The following is a 12,958-nucleotide window of genomic DNA, read 5'->3' as shown; positions in this document are numbered from 1 at the left end:
TTCATTTTTTCCATACATATATATATATATATTATAGATATATATATATATATATATATATGGGTTTATATTTCTCCAGCCGCTTGACATCCATGAATGACAAGTGTATGGTTATAATTAATCACATTTAATGCTTTCACCTTTTGTATGGTTATGCTTCCCTACATTTAATGTTGTGAGCTATATATAGTAAAATCATTTCTTCAATCGCTTAACATCCAACAATACAAGTGTATGGTTATGATTACTCACACTTAATGCTTTCACATTTTTTATGATTATGATTCATCACATTTAATGTTGTCAGCTATATATATGGTAAATAATTGATTGCTAGACGTCAAGCGGCCGGAGAAATTTAAACCTTTATATATATATATATATATATATATATATATATATATATATATACATATATATAAGAAAAATATGGGGAAGGATATTGTGACAACCAAGTTGTGTTACTACCAAGTGACTACCAATCAATCTTACCGTTAGATCGATTATGTTGATCCAACGTTATATTTATTTCCATCTTTGTATGCTCATGATTCCCCATATTTAATACTTTATATTTATTTTCACCTTTGTATGGTTATGATTTCCCGCTTAATATTTATTTTCACCTTTGTATGGTTATGATTTCCCATATTTAATGCTTTCACTTTAAATATGGGGAATCATGATCATACAAAGATGGAAATAAATATAACCGTTGAATCAACATAATCGATCTAACGGTGAGATTTATTGGTAGTCACTTGGTAGTAACACAACTTGGTTGTCACAATATCCTTCCCCGAAAAATATTTCTCAAGCAGCTTAAGATATATTTATCTCCGTCCACCCCAAAACCACGTCGTTTTGTTTATTTATTTCCTTATATTAATTGATTCACCTTTGAATGGTTATGATTCTTTCTTTCTCTCTCTTCCTTTATTACCATTGATCCATCTTTATACGGTTATGATTTAGTAGTCAGAGAAATTTTTCTCGAGCAACTTGAGAAACGATAAGCCTTATATATATATATATATATATATATATATATATATATAGGTAGGATCTTTCGACATCGGTGTCAAATTTGACACCTCATCTGAGAGCAATTGGATCAAAAAAGATAAATGACTCTGATTTGTAAGCATGTGATACCGTTGATTTATCTTGATCTAATGGCTCTCAGATGAGGTGTCAAATGATCCTACCTCATATATATATATAGAGGTAGGATTCTTTGACACCAGTGTCAAATTTGAAGTTTGACACCTCATCTGAGAGTCATTAGATCAAAAAAGATCAATGGTGTCACATGCTTACAAATCAGAGTCATTGATCTTTTTTGATCTAATGGCTTTCAGATGAGGTGTCAAATGATCCTATCTCATATATATATATATATATATATATGTATATATAGAGAGAGAGAGAACGTTTATACTTACAACCTATTTTTGTTTACAACCTTTTACAATCATATCTTAACCGTTGATTTTCGTCAATCAACGGTTATCATTTATTGCGAATTAATAATTAATTAATGAGTTTTATTTGCGAAAGTAATAACTGTTGATTGACAAAAATCAATAGTTAAGATATGGTTGTAAAATGTTTTAAACAAAAATAGGTTGTAAGTATAATCTTCCTCATATATATAAGTGAAATATTCTTACTACCAAAAAAATTTACTACCAACCCACTACCTCCATAATCACCATTGGATCAACATTTTTTCTCTCTTAATTTTTTTTTAACATTCTCTCTCTTTAATCCAACGGTGATTATAGAGGTAGTGGGTTGGTAGTAATTTTTTTGGTAGTAAAAATATCCCTCCTATATATATATATATGAATTAATATTTCTCATATTGTATGGGATATTTTTATCTCCAATACATACATAAAAGTGTGTGGGGTCCATGCAAGACCGTGTGAAGAGAAGATAAAGAAAAAGAAAATATGGGACCCACACACTTTTATGTGTGTATAGGAGGAGATAAAATTAGTTCTTACAATATGAGAAACATTAATCTCATATATATATATAAAGGGAAAAATGTTTTTCATTTTAAAGGATACAACTTTGTGTCATTTTACATGAAATGACGTCATTTTTGTGCATAATTGATGATTTTTTACATTCTCTTTCTCCTAGGAGAAAGAGAATGTAAAAAATCATCAATTATGGCATAAAAAATGGATATATAAAATTAAGGTGAGCCTTGGCACCAAAATATAGTTAAGCTTTTGAATTAAAATACCTTATTTACAAAAAAAAATACCTTGAATAGTAGAGGGTGACTAATTACGAAAAAAGAGGAAGGTTATACTTATAACCTATTTTCGTTTACAACCTCTTACTACCATATCTTCATCGTTAATTTTTGTCAATCAACGATTATCATTTATTATGTATTAATAATTAATTAATGAGTTTGATTTGCAAAAACAATAACCATTAAATGACAGAAATCAACAATAAATATATGATTGTAAGAGGTTATAAGTATAACCTTCCTCTTAAACAAATATTTGGAAAAAGCCACACAAAAATTAAACTTATAAAAAAATATAAGTAAAAAATCAAATTCTTTTATCAAAATTTAAATTTGTCCCAACCCAAACTTCGATAACTCCATCACCATCACCACCATTACTATTATTAAATCTTGCTTGAATTATTATTTTTGTTGTTATTGTTGTTGTTGTTGCCACTAGGGGTGCTAAACGAACCAGGGGCCTTTGGCTCGGCTCGTGAAGGCCTGAACTTACATGTCTAAAATTGGTTGTTGGTACAAGGCTTGAACTTGTATAAAAGCTCGTTTAATAAAAAGGCCTCAAGCTCCAATTCAAAAGCTCGGCCTTAGAGCCTCTCAGTCTGGCCTAGTATATTATTCTTTATTCTTTATTCTTTATTTTTTATACTACTTGTAATAGCCTTCTCTTTCTCCTCAATCTATTTCACCCCATTTTATTGGTTAAATAGACTTTTTGAATGATTTTGTTCTATATTATGCTGTTTGGATATACATTGAATTTATGAATATTTATGGAATTACTAGTGTTGTTGATTGTATATTATGTTGAGATAAATTTTTGTTGTCTAATTTTTTTTAAATAAGCTAACAGGCTAAATCAGGTTTTTATTTTTTGTAAATAAGCCAGGCCACATCCCGACAATTATATTTATAACAGGTAACAAGCTTGGTCAGGCTAACACATTTAAATACAGACTTAGCCTTTTAATATCAAAGCTCGGCTCAGCTCGACTCGTTAACACCCCTAGCTATCACCCTAAACCTAAATCTTGCTTCTATAATTTTCTTTCACATGTTCTTTTTAATAATTATATATATAACAAATATTTTTTAATTTTAACATCCAAATAATATTTTTTTAGTTAAAAATACTTTTTTTGATAAATCCAGAATAGTTTTACCTTTTAAGAAAAATTCTTCTAAAAAACAATGTATAATTTTTTCTTTCTTTCAAAAGCTCATCCAAATGGGTTCTACAAAAATCATAATCCTATCATTATTTCTCTATAATTAGAATTAGAAATGGATTAATTTTAAGTTATGACTTATTCTTAAAATCTAATTTAAGGAAAATAATTATCCAAATCATTATAAAAGATTTTTTTTAGGGCTTTGTTTTTCTATTGTAGCAGAAGATTACCAAATTTTCCTATACATAGAAACAAGCTGGGTCCCACTAGTTTTTGTTAAAAAAAAAAATTAGACATGTTTTACGAGCTGAGAGTGACATGACACAAACAATTTACTGCAACAGAAAAATACATTTTGCTTTTTTTTTATGTTAACATTAATTTTTGTGAAGTGAAACAAGAAGTAAGAACAATAGTTATATGAGTTCGCTTTTTGTCATGTCACATGATAAGACCATTTTCCTGCACACACAAATTAAGTGTGGGTCTCACGCTTAAAAAAAGAAGTCAAACCAGCCGTATCCTCAAGATACGTTGCCGGATCCTTGTTGCAGAAATGAAGAGTGTCATTCCTGCCATGATTCTTATATTTCCCTAGTTATATATATAGACAAAAGAACTAAACAAGCAAAGGTATTTTATGCTGTGACTTGTGACTCATCAACTCATGACTCGGGATGATGCAATACCCAGACAATTTAGACGATTGGTCTCAACTCTCAAGTAAACCTGTAAACATAGTCTCAGCTAATTCTTACCAAACTTTGCTTTCACCCGCCAACCAACTTTGTCCATTTATCCACTTTTTTTGTTCTGATTATACTATTTTTTTCAATTATTTTTTGAGATTTTTTAGCTTCCTTTTTATAGTTTTTTTGGGATTAATCCATTTAATTTTATATCAAAATAAAAACTCAATTTTTAATTCATGATAATAATTAAATTCTTTAATACAACATAACACATACTCAATAGTAATTTTAATATATATATATATATATATATATATATATATTAAAATTACTATTGAGTATGTGTTATGTTGTATTAAAGAATTTAATTATTATGAGAATTATGTAATAATATAACAAACACGTCACGATAATGGGATAGATTTTGAGCAAACATTCAATTTGATCAAATTTAAATAATAGAAAATACCAATAAATAAAAATAAAGTCAAATTGACTTAAAATCATATATTAAAAATAAAATAATAAATGAAAGTCTTACATTTATTATTAATCATTATTATTTTACTTATATTTAATAATGAAAATTTATTAATTATGTTAATCATTACACACAATTGAAATCAAAATGTATAAGATTTATTATTATTATATGATGCAAGATGATCCTCACCTTGTAATAAATATCGGAAATACTATTCTTCTGCGGCGGGAAGGAAGAATAGTATTTCCTGGTGAATGATTAAAAATTGAATTTTTTTTTTTTTTTTTAAATAATGGGCAATAAATATCTTCTTGTTTACCTAAAAAATAAATAAAAAAATATCTTCTTCAACTTCGCATGGCATCCATTTAACGAGGTTGTTGTGTGTAATAACATAACCGTTGACGTTTTTGCATTACATTTAGCATTTAGGTGGTTGTGTCTAATAACGTAACCATTGACGTTTCTGCATTTATTCTTCATCAATCCCAGAAACCCGATTTTCGAAATCTCTATCTCTCTTCTTTTGGTGGTGAAGATTTCTCTGTTTTTTTACACCTTATGTTTCCTTCGTCTTTCTCAAACCCATTCATTGCATTACTTCATTAACATCAGAAGTACTCATTTAATCGCAGCAAAAGATTCCCAGGTATATATACATATATATGGATTAATTGCTTTTTTATCTTCATTGTATATATAGCATTGGATTGTGCTAATTTTCAACCATTTTATGCTTTTGGGTAATGGGTAGTTTCTTCTCACATTTTTTATTGGCATCAAAATCTCCGATGGGATTGTATATATTGTCAAACCCAACACTTATCAATTGGATAACCAAAAGGGTTTGTCAGAATTCAAGCTAATCCCGTTTGGATTCTGCCCATTTATCATTTATGATCAATATCTATATAAGTTATATTTAGCTAATCTTAACAACAGTTTGTCAATTGCTGCGTTATTGATCAAATTTGGACTTTTCCTGTGATAGTGCCATTGAATTTGAATCTTTGCATATATGAAACTGTTGGTGTATTTTTGGTTTTCTTTCTCTTTATAAAGGACCATAAGCTATAAGGTGAAAGTTATATTAATGGTTTTTATATTTGTGTATCACGTCCCCTTCAAGTTCATTGGACCTGAAGGGTGGACCATGGCCTCATCTACATATACGTTAAGAAACTCCATAATATTTAACTATTTATTAATAGAATGGAACAGTGAGGATGAAACTCATTATCACTTAGTCACAGAGTTTTGATATCATGTAAAGAATCAATTTAATCCAAAAGCTTAGGTGAATGTTATATTAATGGTTCAACATTCTATACTCTTCAAACTGGCTTCATTTTTCAATTGGTGTATCATGTCAGTGTTTCTTAGTTGAATGTTCCATTTAGAGATGTGAGAAGTTGTCACTTGGTGGGGGAATTTGGAATTTCCATGACAGTAGAAGTCTTTTTGCAGGTTTAGTAGCTGAGGATTGTTGTAAATTTGAACTTGAGGTTGAAGCTTCGAGTGATTGCCAGCTAAGGATATGATGAATGGAACTCAATACTGGGGTGAAAGTTCCAGTTCGACTTCCCTTAGCAGTCAGCAAGATATTGAGGATGACCGGATGATTGCCCTTGTGCTATCAGAAGAGTATGCCAAATTGGATGGTACAGTTGGTAGACGAATTTCCAACTTGGCACCTGTTCCGGTAAGAATTCTTTACCTTTCTGTTGTTCCCTGATTTATCTGACAAAAACTCTTGAACTTTGATTGTTGGACTAGTCATGGTCATACTTAGCTGATACTTAATTTTGTTGCCATGTTTGATTTTTGCTTTTCAAATCCCTTGTTATAAAATTGTATTGCTAATTGTATGTATATTGCATCACTTAGATATAATGGAGGAGAAGGAATTGATTTAACACTTTAAAAGGGTCACGTTCTTCTTGGTATTTTCATATCATTCTGCATTTTGTTTCATCTGCATTGTTTATTTGTCATCACATAGAAAGTTAGACTTACCTAGATGGGCACACTTCTCTTTTGTAATAGGAAATTGAAAGGATGGGATTTCTGAATATTTATGCTTTTCTGAATTTCTTATAATTCCAATTTCTTGAAATTTCAGCATGTGCCCCGAATTAATTCCTTCATCCCCAACATGAATGATGCTAGCATGGATCACCAGCGTCTTCTTCAGAGGTATGTCTTCTTTTAGTTATATATAATATCCAGATATATCTTTTTAGTAAAATTCTAAAGCTTCGAAGTTTCAATCTATACTCTTTTAGCAGAAAGACATGGGTATTAAAATAATGAGCAGGGGCATAAAATAACCAAACATAACTGATCCTGTAAGTATTTTGTATAATCTTTCTTAATTAAAATAAGTAGGAACAGCACATACAAATTGGGTGTTCAAATGAAAATTACTTAGGTAAAGACGTGTTGTGCCATATAGTGGAGGGAGTTGTAGGGCATGAATATAGGTATAAAGTGGCATATTTAGGAAACCACGTGGTTAAGGCTAGTAAAATAAACCTAAATAGCTGCCATAAAAACTCTTGATAAGAGCAGTATATGGCCAATTTTCAAAGCTTTATAAGAGAACACGTAAAAGAAAACTTTTATGGTTAAATCAATTATTGACATTTATGTATGTGGAATACAGATTCTGAAGCATCAAAATTTGGAACTTAAAGCTTTATGGGATTTTGAAACTCTGTTGCTTTGGCTCTTTACAGTTGTTGTGATATGTCATAGGCATCTAGATTAGTAAAATAATGAGTATCAGCTCAGCTAGTAAATTGTTGTATACTTGTTCCTGCTATCCATTTACTCTTTGTTGGAGGTATTAAATTACTCTCTCTCACTTTATTAAGGTTGACCATCTATGGTTTATGTGAAGTTAGAATCGCTGGGGATGGAAACTGTCAGGTATCTTATCATAGAAACAGTTAACAAGCATAATCCTTTTTATATTTTATTGATGATTCTCCACATATTGCAGTTCCGTGCACTTTCGGACCAGCTTTTTAGGTCACCTGAACACCACAAGCATGTTCGAAAAGAGATTGTAAAACAGGTATGTATGCTGTGAGGACATCTGGTTTTGTTGGTCATGTGGAAAGAACAATGCCTCTGAAAAATGTCTAGCTATGAGGACATCTGGTTTCTTGGATTGTGATTGATTAACTAGGTTAGCAAAAGTAAATTTGCTGATGTGTAGATGAATTAATGAGCACATTCTCAAAAGGAGGCTAGGAAGAGGGATTTAGTAGCTTTTTAGTAACTAGTTTCTTGGATTGTTATTGATTAAGTTGAAAATTGTTTACCAAGGGTGCGTGCAGTTGCTAAACAACTATTTAAAGAGTTAAAAGTGTCTTTAAAAGAGAAGAAAAATGAAAAGAGGTATGAGATGTTGATAAACTATAGGTTATACTTCACAAAGCTGTTAGATGATTATATCATATATGATGGAAGTGGTACAAATCCTTGTGTACTAGAGGGTGGATCAATATGAAATATATTACTCCATTAAACAATGCAAATAGATAGCTTGAGATGCTAATTTCCATGTCGTTTCTCTTTTCCAGCTCAAAGATCACCGTTCCTTATATGAATGCTATGTACCAATGAAGTATAAACAGTATTACAAGAAAATGGCAAAGTAGGTGACTTTCAGATGAACTATTGCTTATATATGAAATGAGTAACATTTGCAGGTTCTTTTATTGGCATTTTCATCCAACTTACTGCATTTTCCTTTTATCTACCACATGACAGATCTGGAGAATGGGGGGACCATGTTACCTTGCAGGCAGCTGCTGATAAGGTTTGCTGTGTTCAAATAGCTTGTTGCGTTTGTTATATGCTGTGAAATCTAAGTAGCACTTTTGGTTAAGGAAAAGTGATGCTGCGTATGGGGTTGAAGATCAGACATGCTGTTGTTGTGTTTTTTGCCTATATGATTCTGGTTATTGAAGACCTTAAAATGGAAGGGTTGTTTTGACCTCATCAATCAAGTGTATGGAGATATCCTGGCCATATATCTTGATACCCATCTGAGTACTCGAAAATCCAAAATGTAGAGCTTGCTTGTGCTACAACTTTTATAAAAAATGGGCAAATCAAATATAAATACAATAATGACAATGACAATATTACAGTAATGCAATTTTATTAAGTTGCAATGCCATTAAGAGTTCATGCAATGGTTCTATCTCTCTCGTAGAGGTTGAAAGATGCATTCTCAATTTTCTTGGTGCATCGAATTCTCAGACTGACTTGTGCTTCTTATTTTTGCTAAATTAGTAAAATATGATTTCACTACTTGTGTATTATTGTCAACATGATGTATGATGTTTCTTGTTTTTAATGTAGTTTGCAGCAAAGATATGCCTTTTGACATCATTCAGAGACACTTGTTTCATCGAAATTATGCCACTATATGAAGCTCCGAAGCGTGGTAAGATTGTTATCATCATTATTATTTACCTCAATTACTTTAGTCTTACGAATTTTCAAGATTATGTACAGGAAGATCTTAATAAAGGTGACATGTTTTTTCAAGAGTTTTAATATGTAGATTCAATGAAGTTAATGTGCGTCAAGAGGTGTTATGGATGGTCCTCCTTGAAATATTCTGAAATCTAGTAACATGTAGTTCCAAAAACAGTTTATGCTTTTCCGTAATGTGGGATAAAAGTGCATGCTTCTTGTAATTAATTCAATAAGTTCATAGGACTTTTAGTCTCAGGCCCAAAAAATTCTTAACTAGATTGAAGAACTTAATGATGAGATTTGCTGACTTGCTTATGAACTTCATCTGGGAAAGAAAAAGGACTCGCACTTTTGAAATGTCTATTTGCACATGAACTTTAAAACTAATCTGATCTTTTGAAATTGTCAATTTTAGTATCCTCTTATTCCTATCATTCCCTTCATCTTTCTTAATGATGCAGAGTTGTGGTTAAGCTTCTGGTCAGAGGTTCACTACAATTCTTTATATGAAATTCGAGGTTTTTTACCATAGAACCTTATCCTTCCATAGATATGAACAAATATTTTTTGGATACTGAATATGAATATATTAGTTATTGATTTTTATTTTTTTTTATCTTTGTTGCAGATGCACCAATCCCACGTAATCCAAGGAGGAGACACTGGTTGTTCTAGGAGAGGTATATAATAAGCATTAAGATGTAATGTTGTTTGGTCGTATTAGAGGTAAGGAAAAAGTTCACAAATCTCCCTTCAACTTTTGAGCTTTGGCAAATAAACACCTCAACTTTTGATTTTGGAAATTAACGCCTTTTTTCTTTTGGGTATATTTGGAACTTGATTTTGAACTACAACTGGATATGAAGTCCTTTTAACTTTGAAAACCATCTTTATAGTGTCTTTTCTTTGACCTCCACGCTTGAAGGAGTCAATCACTCATCCTTCCATTAATCTCTGTGCGATCAGCTCCATTCTTAGAATGCAACATATCATAAGATTAGACATCCTTTAAGAGAAAAAAATTCTTCTAATGTGAGTTTGTCTGAAGAATTGCACAAGTAAAATGCGTCTGCGTTTAATTTAATTTAAAATACACCGTGATCATTACCCACCGAAATTTAAAGGTGAATGTACTCGTGTACTCTAGAGGAGCCTTATTCCACTGTACATTTTTTTAGTTTATGGAAGTAACTTTGCCAAAATTGAAAAAAATTTATTTAAGTTTCGAAGTTTAAGTAAAAGAGGAAAGGGAGGCAGAGAAATTACTTTTTCCCCCTCTACTTTTTGAGGTGGTTTGGGCACGTAATGAGAAGGTCCCTGAATGCTCCCGTGAGAATAAAAGTTTGTTACCAAGAGCTCAACACAAAAAGAGGTAGAGGTAGACCGAAACTTACTTGGGGGAAGGTAGTAAAACAAGATTTAATGGAGTGGGATATAGATTGGCAGACGATGGAATGGAGAAAAGCTATAAGCATGGTGGAGGGTTAGACCCGTTGTTATTCCTATGTTCCAGATGGTCCGTTTTTAGTCATTTTCCCCTTCGTTTCCTCTCTTCTTCTTTTCCCTTTCTTTTTTACTTTTATATATATATTCTATTTATTTATTTTTATATTTACTTTTATGTTTCTTTTTTCAACCTTTTTATATCTTTCATTTGGGTTCATCTACCACCGATCCCAATTAATTTGGGATAAAGGTGTTGTTGATGTTGATGTTGACCTATATCATGTCTTTGTCTTTTATCGTGTGGGGCAGCAAAGTATTATTATATATATATTTTTTTTTTCTTTTTTAATTAGTTTCATTTTAAAGTAACTGGTGTCTCCATTTATTATGCTAGATTTACGAAGATGTCTATACCACATAAGTGGCCTTCCTTTTTCCCTTGATTAGTCTATTAGTCAGTATAATTAAATGATATGAAAATCCTTGTTGGTTCAAAGAGGGGAGAGGGAAGAATCAATTTACACCTATGTAAGTCTAACAAGTCGCATATCCATTACGAGTCGGGCATCTCACTTGTATCTAATAGCTCACATGACTAATAAATTATAGCCAATAAATACAAGTTGATCCCTTTCCATGGATTAGGTTTGAAGACATCAGCTGATCCTATTGCTTGGGTTGGCTGTTGGTTATAAATTTGTGTGATTTCTAGAATGCAATGCTATTAACTCTATCCAAATAGAGTTATGTTAGCATTTCTGAATTTAAATGTTGATTGTTTTCAGAAAAAATTTGTCTGTTTAGTTGTTGTTTCAACTTTATAACTGCACCTAGTATTTGTATGTTATGTAAATGTCATATTTGATTTTAATGAAAATATGAACTGCTGATGTTATTCTTGAATGTATTTGCTAGCTGGATGCTGTTGTATCACAGGATGCCGGGAGGAGCATTTGAACAAGTAACATTGCTTGGAGAGAAAACTAAAAAAGACAAAAATTAGTGGAAAGCAATGAGGAAAGAGATGATGTAAAAGGAGAAGATTCCGGTAGCTTTTTGGTAGGAGAAAAAAAACAAAACTTGATGAGCTTTTGGGAAGAATCAATCACAGCCCTTGAAGAAAGAAGGAATGAGGACACACGTTTGGCTTGAGTCCTGCTTCTTGGACGAAATTAGGAGGGGAGCCAAGCTCCTGAGCTGCTGCTGAATTCTGCAGAAGAAAATGGACAAGGAAGTCCTAGGTTGCTGCCCAAGGGGGATTTATTTTTTTTGATAAAATGGTGGAAGTGAGGTTCGAATCTATAACCTTATACAAAAATTGAAACCCCTCACCATTATAGACCAATCCTAGAACATAGCTGCTGAGAGCATCCTTCTCTTTGTCTTTTCTGCTTATATTTTCTTATATTTTTGAAAAGAAAACATGTAAGAAAATAAGTTTTCAGTGTTTGTATTTATTTCTGGAATCATGAGCTAAATTTGTACTTGTTGGGGAATGGGAGCACCCTTTTGATATGACTGGACACATAGATGTTTAACTTTTTTGTTGCTAAATGTATTTCAGTTTGTTTTGTATCGTTTCAATGCTTTGCTAATTTACTGGTCATTTACTTGCAAGGTTATGTGATTTTGATTTTCTGGAAAGAAATCAAGATTTATACGTGTGATCTGACCAAATACGGTATGGACTGTCCGATACGTATTGAGCCCAATCACACACGGTTGAGACTCCTTCAGTGGTTATTGGCCTAGGCCAGGTACTCCTGTTAGAGCGAGCTTGAGCCCTTTGTCCTTCACGTTGCACCAAATGGGGGGTACCTGCGAAGACATTCTGATGCTTAAGTCAGTATCAGAGGCAGGTGTGTTATGTTGTTAAAGTAAAGGATGATCGTACCTTGGTGGTATATCGTGTGTTTATATAGTACCTGGGATGCCGCCTTAGTTAAGCATCGTCAGAAGAGCTACTACGATGTCAAGCATCGTCCACTGGAGTTCAGTGAGGGTGAGCACGTGTTTGTGAGACTTTCACCTGTCACCGGTGTTGGACGGGCACTCGTAGTGAGGAAGCTGAGCCCGCGGTTTATTGGGCCATACCAGATTCTTGGTAGAGTAGGAACTGTTGCCTATCGGCTTGCCTTGCCTTCGAACCTGGCTAACATCCACGACGTGATTCACGTGTCTCGGCTTCGGAGGTACATAGCAGATCCATCGCACGTGGTGCAACCGGATGATGTGGAGGTTCGGGAAAACCTAAAGACTCCCGTCGGACCACTAAAGATTCTCGATCGCGGCGAGAAGCAGCTGAGGAGCAAGATCATTCCGATGGTCAAAGTGCAGTGGGCCGGAAGAACTCCTGAGGAGTGTATTTGGGAGCGTGAGGACGAGCTTCTCC

At 32.6% G+C, this 12,958-nt stretch overlaps 1 protein-coding gene across 3 annotated transcripts; it reads left to right on the top strand.

Annotated features, from left to right (window-relative positions):
* Positions 1–5,109: 5,109 nt before the first annotated feature.
* Positions 5,110–12,110, top strand: LOC133314863 (OVARIAN TUMOR DOMAIN-containing deubiquitinating enzyme 12-like). Of its 3 annotated transcripts, none has more exons than XR_009752014.1 (11): positions 5,110–5,272; positions 6,091–6,325; positions 6,746–6,819; positions 7,500–7,554; positions 7,628–7,702; positions 8,214–8,287; positions 8,404–8,452; positions 9,001–9,085; positions 9,582–9,638; positions 9,749–9,846; positions 11,482–12,110. XR_009752014.1 is itself a non-coding variant. In XM_061516401.1 (11 exons), exons 2-10 carry the CDS (start codon positions 6,161–6,163, stop codon positions 9,793–9,795), a joined length of 681 nt encoding a protein of 226 aa, XP_061372385.1. In that variant the 5' UTR covers positions 5,110–5,272; positions 6,091–6,160; the 3' UTR covers positions 9,796–9,800; positions 11,482–12,110. The 3 variants fall into 3 exon arrangements, 2 of the variants coding, with proteins under 2 accessions (XP_061372385.1, XP_061372384.1); XM_061516401.1 differs by having other exon boundaries at positions 9,749–9,800; XM_061516400.1 differs by having other exon boundaries at positions 9,749–12,110.
* The last annotated feature ends 848 nt before the right edge of the window (positions 12,111–12,958 follow it).

The sequence above is a fragment of the Gastrolobium bilobum genome, unplaced genomic scaffold, assembly GCF_033153095.1.
Source record: "Gastrolobium bilobum isolate Gb01-03AN ecotype WA unplaced genomic scaffold, APGP_CSIRO_Gbil_v1 utg7295, whole genome shotgun sequence".
Lineage (NCBI taxonomy): Eukaryota > Viridiplantae > Streptophyta > Magnoliopsida > Fabales > Fabaceae > Gastrolobium > Gastrolobium bilobum.
The sequence above is the reverse complement of the archived record's forward strand: the minus strand, read 5'-3'. Positions and strand labels throughout refer to the sequence as shown.